Below are 17677 nucleotides of genomic sequence, written 5' to 3'. Positions count from 1 at the left end.
AGATAAATCAACTTCAGATTAATTCATTATCAATAACTTGCATCCTTAAGGAGTTAACTTAATTTATATCTATTCATATTCATGTAATTAAGCGTTTTAATGATTTGGCCGATTAATTGAAAAAATAATCAACAGATTAATCGATTATTAAAATAATCGTTAGTTGCAGCCCTAGATTTAAAACCTAAAGCTGAAAGTAAAAGCCTCAGTGCTGCTCTTTGTTGAAGCACGGCTCGGCCCTCGTTCACTGAGTATTTGGGTCATTTGTTTCAGGGGTCGGGGATACATTAGAGCGGGGGTGTCTGTGAGAATCTCACCACTGCCCTGTCCTCTGAGATTACGCTCACACAGGAAACCACTTCGACAGCTGGCCCGGCTCCAACACAACACGGCGCCCAAAATAGAGTTTCACCACAAACTCGCAGTTTTCTTTATTAAAAACAAACGGTTCGTCTTTTAACGACAGTTTGTGTCGGCAGCGTTTCTGTCGCTGCGCCGATTAAAAAACGTGAAAAAGTTCATGTCAGGTCAGGTTCACCACGTCGTTAATTTTACCTTTTTGTCCCCGGTTCCTCAAAGTGTCCACACAGCGCTCCATAATCACAGACAGCAGTAATAATTTCCATTTATATTGAATGACCTTTCCTTCCCACGATGTAATGCAGAATGTGAGATCAGAGCGTCCTCTGCTCCTTTCATCATCCACGCCACCTTGTTTCATTGTCGGGATGCTCTGCAGATCGCTGCCAAAAGATAAAGGTTATCTTCCTGCCCGAGCCCAGCTAATCTCTGCCACATCGCCAATATATCTCACTGTTATTGTCACCCTGAGCCAAATCCCACAGACATCACAGGTTAGTTTGAGCTGATGGACAGTAAGGCTCCTAACAGGTAAATTCACAGGTCGGGTCAAATCATGCTGAAAACTAACTGTAAAATAAATAAAGACGAGACCAAAGCAAATCAAACAGAATAAACTACAGCTGGATTAAAGAGACTAAAGTTTCCAATCTCAACAACAAAAACAACTTCCTGTTTTCAGGCTCAGTTTGAGCTCTGCAAACATCATCCTGCCACCTGAAGGCACAAACTGATGGAACAAGTGTTTCATCTTGTTTGAACGACTTCCAGTTTGTCTGCTGGAAATAAAGACTTTAAAACTTGACAAAGTCAAACTTTAGCTCTGAGAAGACTGAAAACTAGAGGTGCAGGATGTACCGCCTGAGCATCGTCATCATCATAATGATAATGATCTGTTAGCTCCTTTCAGCTGCCGCACATAACGGACAGTTTCAGGTGATTAAACACATCTGTAGAGTTAGCGATAGCTCTGTGGTAGTGTGTTAGCGATAGCTCCACGATAGTGTGTTAGCGATAGCACATCAGTAGTGTGTTAACTTTAGCACCTCGGTAGTGTGTTAGCAATAGCTCCACGATAGTGTGTTAGCGATAGCACCTCGGTAGTGTGTTAGCGATAGCTCCACAGTAGTGTGTTAGCGATAGCTCCACAGTAGTGTGTTAGCGATAGCACCTCGGTAGTGCGTTAGCGATAGCTCCACAGTAGTGTGTTAGCGATAGCACGTCGGTAGAGTTAGCAATAGCTCCACAGTAGTGTGTTAGCGATAGCACCTCGGTAGTGTATTAGCGATAGCACCTCGGTAGTGTATTAGCGATAGCACCTCGGTAGTGTGTTAGCAATAGCTCCACAGTAGTGTGTTAACGATAGCTCCACAGTAGTGTGTTAAAGATAGCTCCACAGTAGTGTGTTAGCGATAGCACCTCGGTAGTGTATTAGCGATAGCTCTGCTGTAGTGTGTTAGCGATAGCTCCACAGTAGTGTGTTAGCGATAGCTCTGCTGTAGTGTTTTAACGATAGCACCTCGGTAGAGTTAGCAGTAGCTCCACGATACTGTTAGCGATAGCTCGGTGGTAGAGTTAGCGATAGCTCCGCGGTAATTCTAGCAATAGCGTCACATTAGTGTTAGCGATAGCTCCATGGTAGTGTTTGCTCTGCATTAGCCTTAGCTTCATTTTAGCATTCATGTTAGCGCCACATTATTAGCATTTGTTCCATGTTAGCATTAGCTCTGAGTCAGTGTTATAATTAGCTCAGAGTAATTGGCTAAGTGTCTAATATTAAATTGGTTACATGTTTTCTGACAATTAATTGCACACAACAACTTTTCTCCACCGCACACAGAGACTTGTTGTGTGGTAAAACATATTTCATGTTAGCACATGATAGAAGGAAACGTACTCAGGTTTTCACTAGAAAATAAAAACAATCATTGGACCTAAGAGGTCTTTATTTCCTTCAGCTTCCTGTTGTTTGGTTTTTAATAATAAGACAAACAATGTTGGTAAAAATCAATGTTGTGTTTTCTGTCAAACTGAAACGTTTTGCTAACAGGCAGACATCAGCAACATTATCATCACCTTTCAGTAATAATGAAACGTCTGTTTGTGTCTAAAAGCTGCTCGTCACACAGCGAGCTGTTTACAGAAGGTAAATATCTGCGGGAGCAAAGCGCTGCAGCAAGAGGCTGATAAATAAAACATACAGAGAATCAGTGTGAATAAACAGCAGGCACAAATAAAACCATTATCTGTGTTAGCTGTGATTCCAGCCGCTTCCCCACAGTTAAGATCTGCTGCGGTTATCAGAGACGAGCTCTAACGAAGCAATCTTCTCTTCCTCCGACCGTGACAGAGCCGCAGGACCAATTACCAGGCGGCTCCGCAGCCGAGGGGACACCTCCTCTCCTCCTTCCCCCTCATCTCACGGTCCAGACGACACGCTCTGTTTTAGAACCGAGCCTTTTACTGTTCATACGCACAATGAACACGGCAATTATGGACCGGAAAGTTGATCCAGCATCGGGGGAAATGCCGGAGAAGGTGGAGGATTCGTGCTTTCCGAGCCGAGGGGAGTAATAGAATTTTATTCACGCAGAGAGGAGGAGGAGGAGGAGGGGTCGATGTGAGGAGCAGAGTTTATTGAATGAAGGAGGAATTATTTGTACGACAGGTTTGCAGAAGCAGCCTTTTCACTCAGGAGGTTTGTATTCAGTCGGGTTTATAAAGTCGAGCTGTAAAGGCGGCGGGGGATCGGTCGATTATACTCAGGTTTCTGTGGCGATTCTGCAAAACGCTCCAGAGGTTCGACACAGGTTCCACCGGGGTAAAGCAGTTTCCTGCTTTGTGTTTGTTGCTGCTGCCGCCGGTGCTGCAGGTGTCTGACGCAGAGCGAAGGAGCGCCGAGAAGATTTCCCTCTGTTACAGATGAAACAACTAAAGACCGACTCTGATCACCAACCCGTTAATAAACCTGTTTCCCTCGTTCACGTCACCACAGAAGGCCATGTGTAACTACTCTGACAGATGCAGATTATTGCTTTAATCCCACAATCTACAGAAATTATATTTAGACACCTGTGTGTTTATCTGTGCAGTTAGCAAAATATCTCACCATCTAGTGGGTGGATTTTAATGAAACTCTCGGAGAGTAACCACTGGATGAACGTCTGCAGCTGATTAACTTTGGGAGTCAGCCCTGTCCAAGATGGCTGCCACAGCAAAGAGACATCAAACACACAAACAGCTTTAAGTCAGTCAGTTTTAGAGACTGAGCTGAAATCAGGAGTGGTAGTAGCTGAGACTGATCCCAAACTTACACACAGAGTGCTAACTCGAGTCAAACTTGTCTGTTCGCAAAATATCTCATGAAGTAATGGACAGTTTCCCATTCAAGATGGTCGCCCCGTCCAACCAAAGACGGTCAGATGCTGATGAACACGTATTTCCAGCTCTCTCAATAAAACAATAAATAATCTGGTTTACAAGGTGATGTGCATCATGTCAGAAGTGTCAACATGTCACCTGCTGAAACACAAACAGCTCGGTGGAGCGGTCTGAACCTGTCTGGAAGCAGATCTGTCTCTGAAGTAAAGCCATGGTTTACTTTACGAGTCATCGTTTACCCGTTTTCCTGCCGGACTCAAACGACCCGTCACTCCTGAGCCGTCGTGTCGCGGTGACGCCGACTCTTTTCACCACAAACTGTCCACGCTCCACCGCTCCACAGAACCATCAATAACGGCGCCAGAACGACGCCTCGCAAACGAGGAGGTCCAGGATTCGATGGCGGACATGAATCAAGGCGTGCTGCGTTCGCTGTCAAACAAACACTGCAGGAAAAATAACAATCAGCCCTGAGAAATCAAAGGCAGAAAGGTGTCGGAGGGAGAGCGGGCGCCGCCTTCGTTCTGTACGAACAAATCATTTCCTGTCAGAGGAAAACAACGAGCGAAGCAAGAAATTTGTTGTTTTTCTGCATCAGGTGGAGGAAAGAAGTGAATCTGATCTGAAGCCAGACTTCAAACAGCTTTCATCACCAACACTCTGACAGGAGCTCGTTTCTGTTAGCAAAATATCTACTGAACCAGTGGGGACGGTTTAAAGTCAAAATAATCCAGTTTAAAAAAACTTTAATCAACTCATCAGACTCTCAGATTGATTGATGACCAAAACAAATACAAACCTAAATAAATACAGGCTTCCTACAGTTTAAGGTAAGTTCAATTTAAGACTTTTGTTAATGCAAAGTGAAATTAAATTTATTAAAAACTGTGGCAGAAACTCATAAATCTAAGAATTAAAACCTCCCCCTCTTAGAGTCAGTTTTAAACTTAATTTAATTTCTGGAAATCCTCTAACAACCTAAAATTTGGAGTTTTAGGACCCACAGTGGGGTCTTAACCAAAATTCGCTGTAGATAAAACCTTGAAGTGCCTGTGACATTAAATATTTGTAAGAAATAAGAATGCATTTCTGGAAAGACATTACAAACATATTACAAAAACTAATTTCTCACCGCTCAGATGGGCAGTTGAGATATTTGCATGTGAAGTAACAGGAAGTGATGTCAAATGATAAAAATGTATGTGAATATTTAAAAAAATAAATGTTACCAATTATTTTAGTATTTGAGACAAATGACAGTATTTACAATGTGTTACCTATTTTAAGACTTCTTAAAGATTGATTTAAGACATTTTAAGGCTAATTAAGGCCTTATTTTTGGACTGATGAATTCAATGTGTTTAAAACTTTAAGGATCTGCAGGAACCTGTAAATAATAAAAAAGCAGCTTAGCTATCTTGTAAACACAAAAATAGGTACAACTCAGTGAGTTTTACAGATTTAAAGCTAAATCCTGGTGTGGTGGTAGCTGGGAGTGATCCACATCACATAATCAGAGCACCAAGAGTTTTGTTTAAGCTTTTAAAATTTTTCTACATAAAAAAGCAGTAAAATCAGAAAGACTGCACAAGTGAGTGGTTTCATTTCCAAAAGCTTTCACAAGGCTTCGGTTACAAAAAACAAAATGACAGCTGTCTTCAACACAATCAGCTGAAAAGCTACAGTTTAATTTAAACCCAACGTGGTGTAAACAGGACCTGAGTCAGATCTTTTTCTTCAGACTCCAGGTCTGCTGACACTGAACGCAACATTTCAGACAGATCTCTAAACCTGCAGGAGTCGACTCAAACTGCACCGTCTGATTAATTCATGAGGAGTGTTTTCATGTTTGATGTCATCATTAATGCTGAGATGTGTCCACAGGAACCAGTGGTTGATGGGAAGTGTTGACAGATGGAGGAATGTGACGATGACAGGGAGGAAATATTTGTTTGGATCAGAGCAGCTGAAGCTTCTCTTATCTTGTGACTGAAAATGTGCATTTGTGTTTTGCTCCCTTCAAACTGACACGAAGCTAAAATCTTACTCAGAAACCAGGAGGTTTGTTCCTGAACACCTCCCCCCCACCCTGCACTCCCTCATGAATATTGATGGCGCCTCCCTGCTGTGCTTAATGATAACGCTGTGAAAAATGATGCGGGCCGTGTCACTCACACATCACCCCCCAGGGCCGAGCACAAAACTAATAAGCATTCAGCGCAGACACAAGATGATCCGTCAGAACCCGAGGTCAGAACCAACAACAAAGAGCCTCGACTCACAGAAACGTGTTGGCGCTGAAGCGTCCCGTCATCGGTGATGTCATCAGGCGCCGACAGATGTTTTAATGGCGTTATGTCATGACTGAAAATGTGCAAGATCACAAAAACGACCTCCGAAGTTCAAACAAGATGTTTGAATCAAAAACAAGCTTTAAATCCAGAACCAGTTTCTAATTTATAAAATCTAATCCAAACATTTAGTCTGTTCACTTGATGCAACGCAGCAAATAGAAACTCAGCTTTAGTTAAAAATAAAATCTGAAATAAATTCAAGGCCTCGCATTCCTCAAACTTTCATGCCAGTATTTTATTTTTACTGATTTATTTTCTTGAAAAATGACATTTTTATGTTTATTTTGGTCGAAACTTTAGAAATAATGTGACGAGATGTCGTACAATCAATAATAATCTATAAGAATTTATCTTTTATCACTTTTCTGTGGTCAGAACAAAAAATATAAATAACTTTCTTTGCATCAACAGAGTCTCCATATTTCCCTCTCGTCAGGTCGTCAACCTGACGGTGAAATTTAATTAAACTGTTAAAAAATATCTTCACTGAGTTTTCAGAAACCCCCTCAAATCTAAACACAGGAGCGGTTTCACACAGACGAGTGGAACCTGGTTTCACTTTCATGCATGAAAACAGCAACAAAACAACTCAAATTAACAAAAATCTGAGAATAAAACAAAACATTCTGAACTGAAGGCAGAAAAATTAACTAAAAACCGATGATTTCAAATCAACTTCATGAAGTTTAACAAGTTTCCAGCTTTTATTTTATTACAAAATACACCTTAAAGAACTAAACTGATATAAAATATTAAATTCTTCACTTAAATCATCTGGTTTCAGCTGTGTACTTTCTAATTATTGAGTTTATGAACAGTACAGATGACCACACCAGCAGAAACTCTCCATCTTCACCTGCAGCAGATTATTACTAAACTTCATCATAAAATCACTTCATGGTTAAAAAGAAATCCTTTCTGCTAAAGAAGATTTATCGACTTCCTGCAGCCTGAGCTGCTTCCACTTCAACTTTTTCTTTTTTATATATTTCCTGAACATAAAGGAGGACAGAGACACGGAGCTGATTTTAATCTCTGATTCAGGGGAAGATGGTTTTGTCTCTACGTCTCCAGCAGCTTCGTGTTTCTGCCTCGCTGCAGCGGGGACGGACGGACGGACGGACGGACGGACGGACGGACGTCCGACCATCCGTGAGGAAAAGATGAAGCTGCACAGAGTCTGTAAAAAACCCGAGGCCCGTCAGCAGAAACTTCTTTTAACAAAGTGTCTCTGAGCTCAAACAGGCTGCAGATGCAAACGACACGCAGAGAGACAGAAAAAAAAGGAAATGTGGAGCTGGGGAGGATTTTTATGACGAATCGTATCAAAGTGAGCTGTGAGGGAGGATGAGGAGGAGATGATGTGAGATAACGCAGGAAGAATCCAAAATAACTCCAGTAAAACTGACTGGACTGGTTTTACACATCTACAACTTTACAGTGTCCGTGATGTAGAATTATTCTAATAAATATGAATGCGTTTATGGAAAGAGAACATGGAGAACATGTCGCAAAAATAAATTTCACGCAGCTGAGATGAACAGTTGTTGATATATTTACATGTGAAGTAACAGGAAGTGATGTCTGAGGGGAATGTCTGCATGTAAACAGAGCGTTACTATGACGACTGACAGACTGTAGAGAAGAATCTGATGTTTCTTTAGGTTGTTTTCAGTTTATCAGACAGATGAAGACGAGTTCAGAGAATATTTCAATAAACAAAGACCAGAAACTTCCTTTTCTTAAAGAGTTCCCCTTTGATGTCACTTCCTGTTTCACTTTCTTGAGCCAAGTTCAAAACAAAATGCTTGTTTTGTGACAAAATAAGTTAAACTGTGTTATGCCAAGTTTTTTAAATAAAAAATATGCTTTCTTTGACTTTTATTATTTAAATGGGCAAAATTATGTAAAATCAACTTTTTTGAGTTTTATATCATGTTATAATGTTATACTCTCGTAAAAAACATGTCCAAAGCCTTGCTCTGATTCATTCATCATGTTTGAGAAATCCTGCAGTGTTTTTATGAAGCCATGCTGAGGAGCAAAATGACAGGTGGGGACCAGAAACACCTTTTGGGACCAGAAACCCCTCTGGGACACGTGTTTAAGCTGAACTTCCTCATGGCAGAGCGCACCCCCTCCCCACACACTCCGCCCATGACTCCTGCAGGCTCTCGGGTCAAAGTGAAAGTGAAACCTAACTGTCTGCTGAGCTCTCAACATTAGTTCTCACTCAGTGAAGCTCTTTTCAGATTAAAAATACCTTTGAGGAAATGTATTTTCAGGTGTCTGCATCATAGCGCACACACGACACCCCCCCACCCCCACCGAACAGGACGGGACAGAAGCAGAAGGTGGTTCTTAAAGAGACAGAGGCMAATTTCAAGACGTTTAGAAGAGGAAGTGATGAGAAGATAAGTTTATTTTCTATTTAAACATAAAAACAGCATTTTAATAACAGCTAAAGGTGACACAGATACTTTATTATGGTATAGTATTTAAATATATGCCTGAGAAACACATAATATTGGCCCTTTAAAAGGGTCTGCACGTCACAAGAACTTTAAAATAAAATAAACTCATCTGGTTTTGGATCAATGATCGGATGAAGCAACGTGAAGAACATCTACCAGGTAGAAACGATGAAGCTTTACTCAAAGTAAGAGTTGGGGATCACTCAGCTATTACCACACCAAATTTCAAGTCAATGTCTGTAAAACTGACTGAGTTATCTCCACTTTTATGTTAGCTGATACCAATTAGCTACGGCCTCTAACTTAAACTGAAATGACTAAGTTAATGAGCTGCAGACGAACATCCAGTCCTTTTGTTCTGCAAGTTCCATCAAAATCCATTCGGTGGTTCACGGGATATTATGCTAACAGACACACATTTTAATGGTTTTAATAACCCTGATAAAGCCTGTTGTGTTTTTTCTTTCTGCATCTTAAAGCTTCCTGCAGTCAGATCGCAGAGATATCTACGCATCCTTTCAGAAAACCTTTATTTCGACAAAAAAAGTCAGCTTTTATCTGCTTCAGTGGGTGTGGAAGCAGCAGCTGCTGGTACGGTGTGTGACAGTGAGAATAATCGCCGTGTCAAATCCACCGGGGCTCCGGCGTGTTAACGTTCCTCTGATGTGTGACAACCGCCAAGGTGACGAGTGGAAAAAAATAAAAAAATAAAAAACCCGCCACAGAGCCCAGAGATAAAACCCGGTGTCAGAGGGAGACGGGTGACGGTGCACTTACTGACACAGATTTGTTCATGCGGCGTGAAAACGTTTAATAAGAAACAGCTCGCACACGTGTGGCTGACAGGACGCACGTCGTGTCACAAAGACAGGAAACAAACGGATTTATTCAAAGAGGCAGACGATAAAAATCAACTAATTGTGGTTTTAAAAGCAGTCGTCAGTGAAATCATCTTTAACAGACGCCTGAACATGTTTCTCTAAAACACAACTGCAGCATTTTAAACAGCTTTTATTACCACCAACCAACAACAGGTGTGTGTTTTTAACAACAGGTGTGTGTTTTTAACAACAGGTGTGTGTTTTTAACAACAGGTGTGTGTTTTTAACAACAGGTGTGTGTTATTAACAACAGGTGTGTGTTATTAACAACAGGTGTGTGTTATTAACAATAGGTGCTAAATATCTCAAACCACTGGATGGATTTTCATCAAACTTTTCCAGTAAGTAATCATCAAATGTACGTCAACAAATGAACCGAATCCACAGCTAATCCACATTAGCAAACACAAAAAAAACAGCTATAATTTGGTCAAACTTACAAACATTTAGCTGATTTGTTGTGATAGTAGCTGTGAGTCGTTCACAACACAAACTGAGGAGAATCTCTCCTAAATGGTAGCGTGGTCAAACTTTGACTAAAACAGCTGATAAACATGTGTTTTTCTCAGCTAAAATGAGCTGCGTTCTCACAGCATTTCACCCTAATCTGATGTTATGACCGCCCCAACCGGGGCTCAGGTTAACCAAATATTTTACAGATTTGACCTTTTTTTTATTTACACTGCTCAAAAAAATAAAGGGAACACTTAAACAACGCACGCTAACTCCCGATCTTAATCAATGAAATATTCGCAGTGAGTACTTTGTTCTGTACAGAGTTGAATGTGCTTCACAAAAGTTTGATTTACTTGGACGTTTAACTGTTCACTTTATTTTTTGAGCAGTGTGTTTATTTATTTATTTATTTTTAAATGGTATTAATTAAAATGAATGAAAATAAATGTTACTGAATGTTTCATTATCATCCTTTTTAAAAGATGACAGGATGTTTTCCTCCTGTCAGTCAGAATGGCGGACAGGTAAAAAGGCTGGAGCAAGCTCTGGTCTGAACAGAAACCATACGTTTGTTATTAAACTGAACTCATTCGATGTTCTTCAAAGCGACTGCAGTCGATCGATCCGGATGTTGATTATTGATACAAACATCACGCAGTTTAAAGCTCAGGACTCGGCTCGTCTTCAGAAACACGACACAGGTCCAGCTGCTTCGTGCTCCTCAGACTTTCTGCGTTCATCACACGATGCTAACGTTAGCGCTGGATGGGATGGACACTCGAGTTTGTTCCTGATTCTGCACCTGAGCGGGCAGCAAGATCAGGTTTAAACACTGAACCAATCAGAGCAGATATTAATTTAGTGGCTGTGATCGAACGAATCCACACGTTAAACACACAACATCCATGTGTCGTGTAAACACAGCGTGCTGCAGGAGCATGAAAACTGAACGGTGTGAACGCAGCTGCTGGTCAACCCTCTGTAAAGAGCGGTGGGTGACGTGCACTCCTTTAAGGCAGTGATTCCCAACCAGAGCGACGTGAGAGTATCACAGGGCAGGGGGGACGTGGAAACATTTCCCAGGTGAGTAAAAAAATTAAAATAAATTTCCGCAATGGAGAAACTGCAGAAAAAAAAATCACAGATTGACAAAACAAAATAGAATCCAGTAAGAAACACAGAATCTGACAGAATTTGCTTCATTTGGTTGAGTTTCTGAGATATTCTGGATGCTGCTGCTTCCTTCACCTGCCATTACCTACTTCTACACTTTCAAGGCAACATTTTTAGCTTTATGTTTAATTTGAGTTGAAAAAAATAATAAAACGCCTGAGAATTAAACGTTCAAGTTAAGAGGATTAAACAAACAATTTTCATTTAATAATTAGTTGTTGTACGTTATAGTTTTGGAGAATCGTCAGTATGTTTGAGGGGGGTACTAATGGCATGACAAAACGTCTCAGGGGGTACACAAGTCAAACAGGTTGGGAAACACCGCTTTAAGGAACGTTTGGCCTTTACGTGTCGACGAGCTGAAAGATTATTTCCAGGCAGAACCACGAGTCAAACAACGACACCATGAAAATCATCCTCCAACCGTTTGACCAACATATTAACAGGGGGAGGGGATAATCACAAAAACACACATTATTAGATTGTAGCATCACAGGAGAACACACACACACACACACACACACACACACACACACACACACACACACACACACACACACACACTACAACGACTAATCCTGAAGAAGCTTAATTGTTTCCCAGGAAACTAGCTCCCCCACTAAGACGACGACTGTGAAATATCCTCCAGCAATTATTCTACTTTCAAATGATTTACTCCCATCCTGAAGCTAAATCCTGCCTGTGAGCTTACCTAGTCGTTTTGTGGGAGGGGAGGGGGTTTAAACCTAAAGAACTGAGGAGTCCTGGAGGAAAAACAACATCTCTGTCAGCCTCTGGTGGAATAAGAGAACGGGGCTGCGAGCTGAAATGAAAAGGTTAGCTCAATGTTTGTGGTTAATGATGGCGGGGTTGTGACGACAGCCAGCGGGGCTGATTAATTCCTGCAATAAACACGCCCGTCTGGGGTGCAGTCGTTTCTAATCGCCAGATGAGTCAGACCACGCCGTTCGCCTTCATCCTTTTAAGCAGGTGCCAGTGAAGGACAGCCCAAAAACCATCGGCGACAAAGAGCGGCGTCCATTTTCTTTCTTAATTAGCAGCAGAGCGCGAGCGCAGGAACTAATTGTTGATCTCCGCTAAACGGAGCCGCGATGGACGCCGCGGCGTCGGTTTGTGTTTAGGTTGAGCAGCTCCTGGGTGGGAGCGCCCCGGACGGTTGGCTTTTCTCCCGTCCACAGAGACGTGTGTGCGCGTGGCTCACCGCTCGACCGCCTCAAAGAGGCGACGGTCGCACAATAACCATTGTCTGCGGTAAATCCACCGATACAGGAGGTGAGGCGGGGAGGGGGGAGGTTTCACTGCCCCTCGTCCTCCGGAGCTTTAACAGCAACAAGACAATGAAGCACACACACCTGGGATTACACACAAAGCAGCAGCTTCACAGGAACTGAGAGACAAACGTTCCTCTCAGCTTCCTGTTTTCAAACATCCATCAAAGCTTCAGTCTGAACCGTTCTGCTCATCCTTACCTGCAGTTCGGAGGCGGGTCTAGTGTTATTTCTGCAAGCTCCTTCTGAATCCTGCAAAGAAAACAAACATTTGTTGTTTTAAATTTAACAAACAAAACGAGCTTCACAAAATATACAAACTAAAGTTTATTATGATTCCAGCTGAAATTATATAAATCTGTTTTAATATGCTGAACGCGCTCTGAGCAGGAAGTTTATTTCTGAGTCTGAGCTTGTTTGTTTCTAACTGATGTGTCGAGTTCTGATCCCTGCTGAGATCCTGATCCTGATCCTGATCCTGATCCAGATCCAGATCCAGATCCAGATCCCAGCAGCTTCGCTTCATTTTCTTTTTAACCTTTTTTAAAACAAACGTTCTTCATCTCTTTTACTTCAGGAGAAACGTCCTGATGACAAACAAAACAGACCCAACAGGTGAACACACAACAAACACACACCTGTGTGGAGCTGACTCGCTGTAAGGACAGGTAACGATGTAGATGATGTCATTAACTTAATTATTCATTTTTAAACTCGTTAATACAATCAAACATGTGGATTTGTTTGTTTACGCCTTTTTGTTAAAGAAAGAAAAACCCACAAAGATCACAGAAATGACTCAAAACTGACAAAAAGATATTTATTAAAAAAACTACTAAACTTATAAAAATGTCTTTTTAAAAATAATTATTTTAAACTAATAAAAACCTCGACTGAGACGACAACAGATTTACTAAATATTTTGTTTCCCTTTAGAGTCGATTACTGACGTCAACTGACTTCTGTAACTCTGAGACCTCTGCACCTGTCCACATGTCCACCTGTCCTCATGTCCTCCTGTCCTCATGTCCACATGTCCTCCTGTCCTCATGTCCTCCTGTCCTCATGTCCTCCTGTCCTCATGTCCTCCTGTCCACCTGTCCACCAGTCCTCCTGTCCTCCTGTCCTCATGTCCTCCTGTCCACATGTCCACCAGTCCTCCTGTCCTCATGTCCTCATGTCCACATGTCCTCCTGTCCACATGTCCTCCTGTCCTCATGTCCTCCTGTCCACATGTCCACATGTCCTCCTGTCCACATGTCCTCCTGTCCTCATGTCCTCCTGTCCTCATGTCCTCCTGTCCACATGTCCACATGTCCTCCTGTCCACATGTCCTCCTGTCCTCATGTCCACCTGTCCTCCAGTCCTCATGTCCACCTGTCCACATGTCCTCATGTCCTCCTGTCCTCCTGTCCTCATGTCCACCTGTCCTCCAGTCCTCCTGTCCTCATGTCCACCAGTCTTCCTGTCCACCAGTCTTCCTGTCCTCCAGTCCTCATGTCCACCTGTCCTCATGTCCACCTGTCCTCATGTCCACCTGTCCTCATGTCCTCCTGTCCTCATGTCCACCTGTCCTCCAGTCCTCCTGTCCACCAGTCTTCCTGTCCTCCAGTCCTCATGTCCACCTGTCCTCATGTCCACCTGTCCTCATGTCCTCCTGTCCACCTGTCCTCCTGTCCTCATGTCCACCTGTCCTCCTGTCCACCAGTCTTCCTGTCCTCCAGTCCTCCTGTCCACCTGTCCTCATGTCCACCTGTCCTCCAGTCCACCTGTCCTCCAGTCCTCATGTCCACCAGTCCTCATGTCCTCCTGTCCTCATGTCCTCCTGTCCTCATGTCCACCAGTCCTCATGTCCACCAGTCCTCATGTCCACCAGTCCTCCTGTCCTCATGTCCTCCAGTCCTCATGTCCACCTGTCCTCCTGTCCTCATGTCCTCCTGTCCTCATGTCCACCAGTCCTCATGTCCACCAGTCCTCATGTCCACCAGTCCTCCTGTCCTCATGTCCTCCAGTCCTCATGTCCACCTGTCCTCCTGTCCTCATGTCCTCCTGTCCTCATGTCCACCAGTCCTCCTGTCCTCATGTCCTCCAGTCCTCATGTCCACATGTCCTCCTGTCCACCTGTCCTCCTGTCCTCATGTCCTCCTGTCCACCTGTCGTCCTGTCCTCATGTCCTCCTGTCCACATGTCCTCATGTCCACCTGTCCTCCAGTACACCTGTCCTCATGTCCACCAGTCCTCATGTCCTCCAGTCCTCATGTCCTCATGTCCTCCAGTCCTCATGTCCTCCTGTCCTCATGTCCACCTGTCCTCATGTCCTCCTGTCGTCATGTCCTCCTGTCCACCAGTCCTCATGTCCTCCTGTCCACCTGTCCTCATGTCCTCCAGTCCTCATGTCCACCTGTCGTCCTGTCCACCTGTCCTCAGGAGCTCTGGACCACATGTCCTCATGTGTCCACAAGTGTTCTGGTCCACTCCTCATGAACCAACTGGTCCAGTTGTCTCAGGTCTGAAGGGTTCCTCCTCCAGATGTTTCAGCTCCACAGATGTTCAACAGGATCTGGGTCAGGACTCAGAGGGTCTCTTCAGAACAGTCCAGTGTTTGGTTCTGATCCTTTGACACATGACCCGAGACGTTCTCCAGAACAGAACCGAGCCTCCTCCATGTGTCTCTGTAGGTCCAGGGTTCTGCTCTTTGTTCTGGTTCTGGGTCGGTGAACACAGCTGGTGGGACTCCAGTTTTGTCTCATGTGTCTGAAGGACGTTTGTCAAACTTCAGTCGTTTCTATGATTTCATGTCCATCAAGTCCAGTTTGTGTCAAACAGACCCAGTGACCTTTGACCTCTGAGTCCACCTCTGATCTCTGAGGAGGTTCTGGACTCTGAGGAGATTCTGGACTCTTTGGTTTCCATAAATACTGTAAACAGACTGAAAACTGATCACAGAACATTTAATTAATCTGAGTCAGGTTGGTCCCAGTTTGTTCTTTACATCATGATTAACTTCATTCATTTAATATTTTATTAAAGCAACAACTGATATTCAGAATTTATATTTTTATCAAGATAATTCAGAGTTGGATTTTCTTTCTTTAACAAACTAATTTATAAACAAGTTTAAGCTAATATATATTTTAAAAAACAAAAGCTTTATGTTAATGTTCTCATCTCCATTTATCCATTTTAAATCGTTCATTTGTTTCTCTTCTTTGCTGCAGGTCACAATAATTACAACATGTTAAATATTCAGGCTTTTCACCTTTAATTCCATAAAGTTTTATTTTTTTAATCATGCTGAAGTCGTCACTCTAAACTTAAACTCTGTACTTTAATTTGAAAGTCTGTGTTCATGTTTTATTTTGTAGGATCCTGAACATGGGCCTCAGCCGGCTCCTCGCTCAACTGGTTGCATAATTTTTTTTTTTTTTTGGAGGGGTGGGGGGCGAGCGCTCAGGCGGGTGGGGGCAGACGAAGCGAGCGCTGCGGAGAACGAGGCGCATCCATTAAAAGAAACGGGCTGGAATAAGAATATCCGTTTCAAACGACAGCGGTGACACTTCAGCGCCGAGCCGGGTGTGTGCGTCACGCTGAACAGTGTGGATGTTTGAAATGACATCGCCTGTGGGACTCCAGTCCTTTTATACAACGTCACCTCCCCCCCAGGCACAAACAGAGGGGCGGGGCTTCAGCAGAACAAACAGCTCCTGTGTAATCCTGCTCAGATCCAGGCTGGTTTTAACTCACCTCTTGGCACTGGTTGAAAGTTTAGCAGCGGTTTTACTGGAGATCTTGGTCTCCTTCTTTTTGGGCTGTGCTTGCTCCCGCTCCTGCTCGGGCGGTACCGTTTCCCTCTGTTCGATATCCGAGCTGCCCCCACTCGTGCTGGGGCTGTCGTCCGGTCTCTGCACTTCGCTGCTGGACATCGTGGGCCCTGGAAGAGGTGGACAGACAGCCGGTGAAGTCAAAACAAACAACAACTCAGACGGTTTGTTTCAGCTGCAGAATCACGGTTATATTTTTATCTGAACTTCTCCTCAGAGAGTCTGATGTCTCTACAGCTTCTATGTGGTTTTATTTCAGCAGATTTGGGTGCTTTATTTACGTTGAGCGCATACCCGCATCCATATATCTGTACTTATCTGTAAAGCTGAATAAATTCTTTAAAATCGCATCGGTTGATAAAGTTCCAGACAACATTTTTGACCCACACTATGCAGTAACTTTAGTTTTCTGTCATGCAACTAGAATTTCAAACACGTTTTACTCAGTTTTTAAAACTGTCAGAATAATCACAAACGTTGCCACGTTAAGAGTGTTTGGCAACCAGTGAAAATAAACTGTGACCAGTTGGAGAAGAAAATAAATTATAATTAAACTGAGGCGTAAATAAAAGACTTTTGGACTAAATTAAAACAAAGGAAGTCACAACTTATCTGCAGGGTCATTACTAAACAAACTGGTTGTGTGTGGGGTTTACGTGTTCTCCCTGTGCAGGTGTTAACTAAACTGTCATTAGGTGTGAGAGCGTGACGGATCGTCTCTGATGGACCAGACCTGTCCAGGGTGTACCCCACTTCCTGCACTGTGACCCCCGGAGCAAAGCAGCGCCTCACCTCAACCCTGACCGGATTAAAAAACTGAATGGATTCATCTAAAAGTGATCAGAGACACAGACTGAATATTCTGTAAAATTATCTTTATGCAGACTTGAAATGAGGTCCAGATTTCTAATTTAAAAGCCGTGCTGACAGTGGAAACACTTTTTATTGACTCTATTAATCAATTCAGCCAAAAAAACACTAATAAAGCAACTCTTTTATAATCGAATTGTCCAAAAGTCATTAAATCAAAGTCTTAAAGGAATTCAAATGACAAGATTAATTACTTTAAACAAACCTTTAAAAAAACATTTTGCTCAGATTGTCACGTGTTGAAGAGTCTCAGCTACTACCACTTTAAATTTCAGCTCAATTTCTGCAAAACTGGCTGAATTTCAGCTGTTTGTGTATTTTAGGGCCAGCTGGCTGCGGCGGCCATCTTGAATTGAGTTGGGTTCAAAGAAAACAACCTACTGGTTCATTTCCTTTAAGTTTCTTAAACATACGTCCAGTGGTTCACAAAATATTTTGCTAACAGGAAGACAGAACTCAGATCTTACAGTTAGCGCTCGTGATATTTGTTAGGGATCGTCTCAGCTAACACTGCAGTGTTAACACAACGTTCCTCTGTCAAGGATGAGAACATCTTCATCCCTGAAAGAGTGACCGCTGGCCTGTAGATGAGTGTAAACTGCAGAGTCCTGGCCTGTA

General features: G+C 42.8%; 1 protein-coding gene across 1 annotated transcript in view; it reads right to left on the bottom strand.

The window, feature by feature from the left end:
- Positions 1 to 17677, bottom strand: part of ube2e2 (ubiquitin-conjugating enzyme E2E 2) — a gene marked incomplete in the record, with an annotated part of 40916 nt that overhangs the window by 18570 nt on the left and 4669 nt on the right. The window contains 2 exon segments of the mRNA XM_014016395.1: positions 12570 to 12620; positions 16113 to 16299. Of these exon segments, the coding sequence (XP_013871849.1) occupies positions 12570 to 12620; positions 16113 to 16291 (230 nt within the window).

The sequence above is a fragment of the Austrofundulus limnaeus genome, unplaced genomic scaffold (genome assembly GCF_001266775.1).
Source record: "Austrofundulus limnaeus strain Quisiro unplaced genomic scaffold, Austrofundulus_limnaeus-1.0 Scaffold144, whole genome shotgun sequence".
NCBI classification, from domain to species: domain Eukaryota; kingdom Metazoa; phylum Chordata; class Actinopteri; order Cyprinodontiformes; family Rivulidae; genus Austrofundulus; species Austrofundulus limnaeus.
Note: the sequence above shows the minus strand (reverse complement) of the source record. Positions and strands in the feature narration are given on the sequence as shown.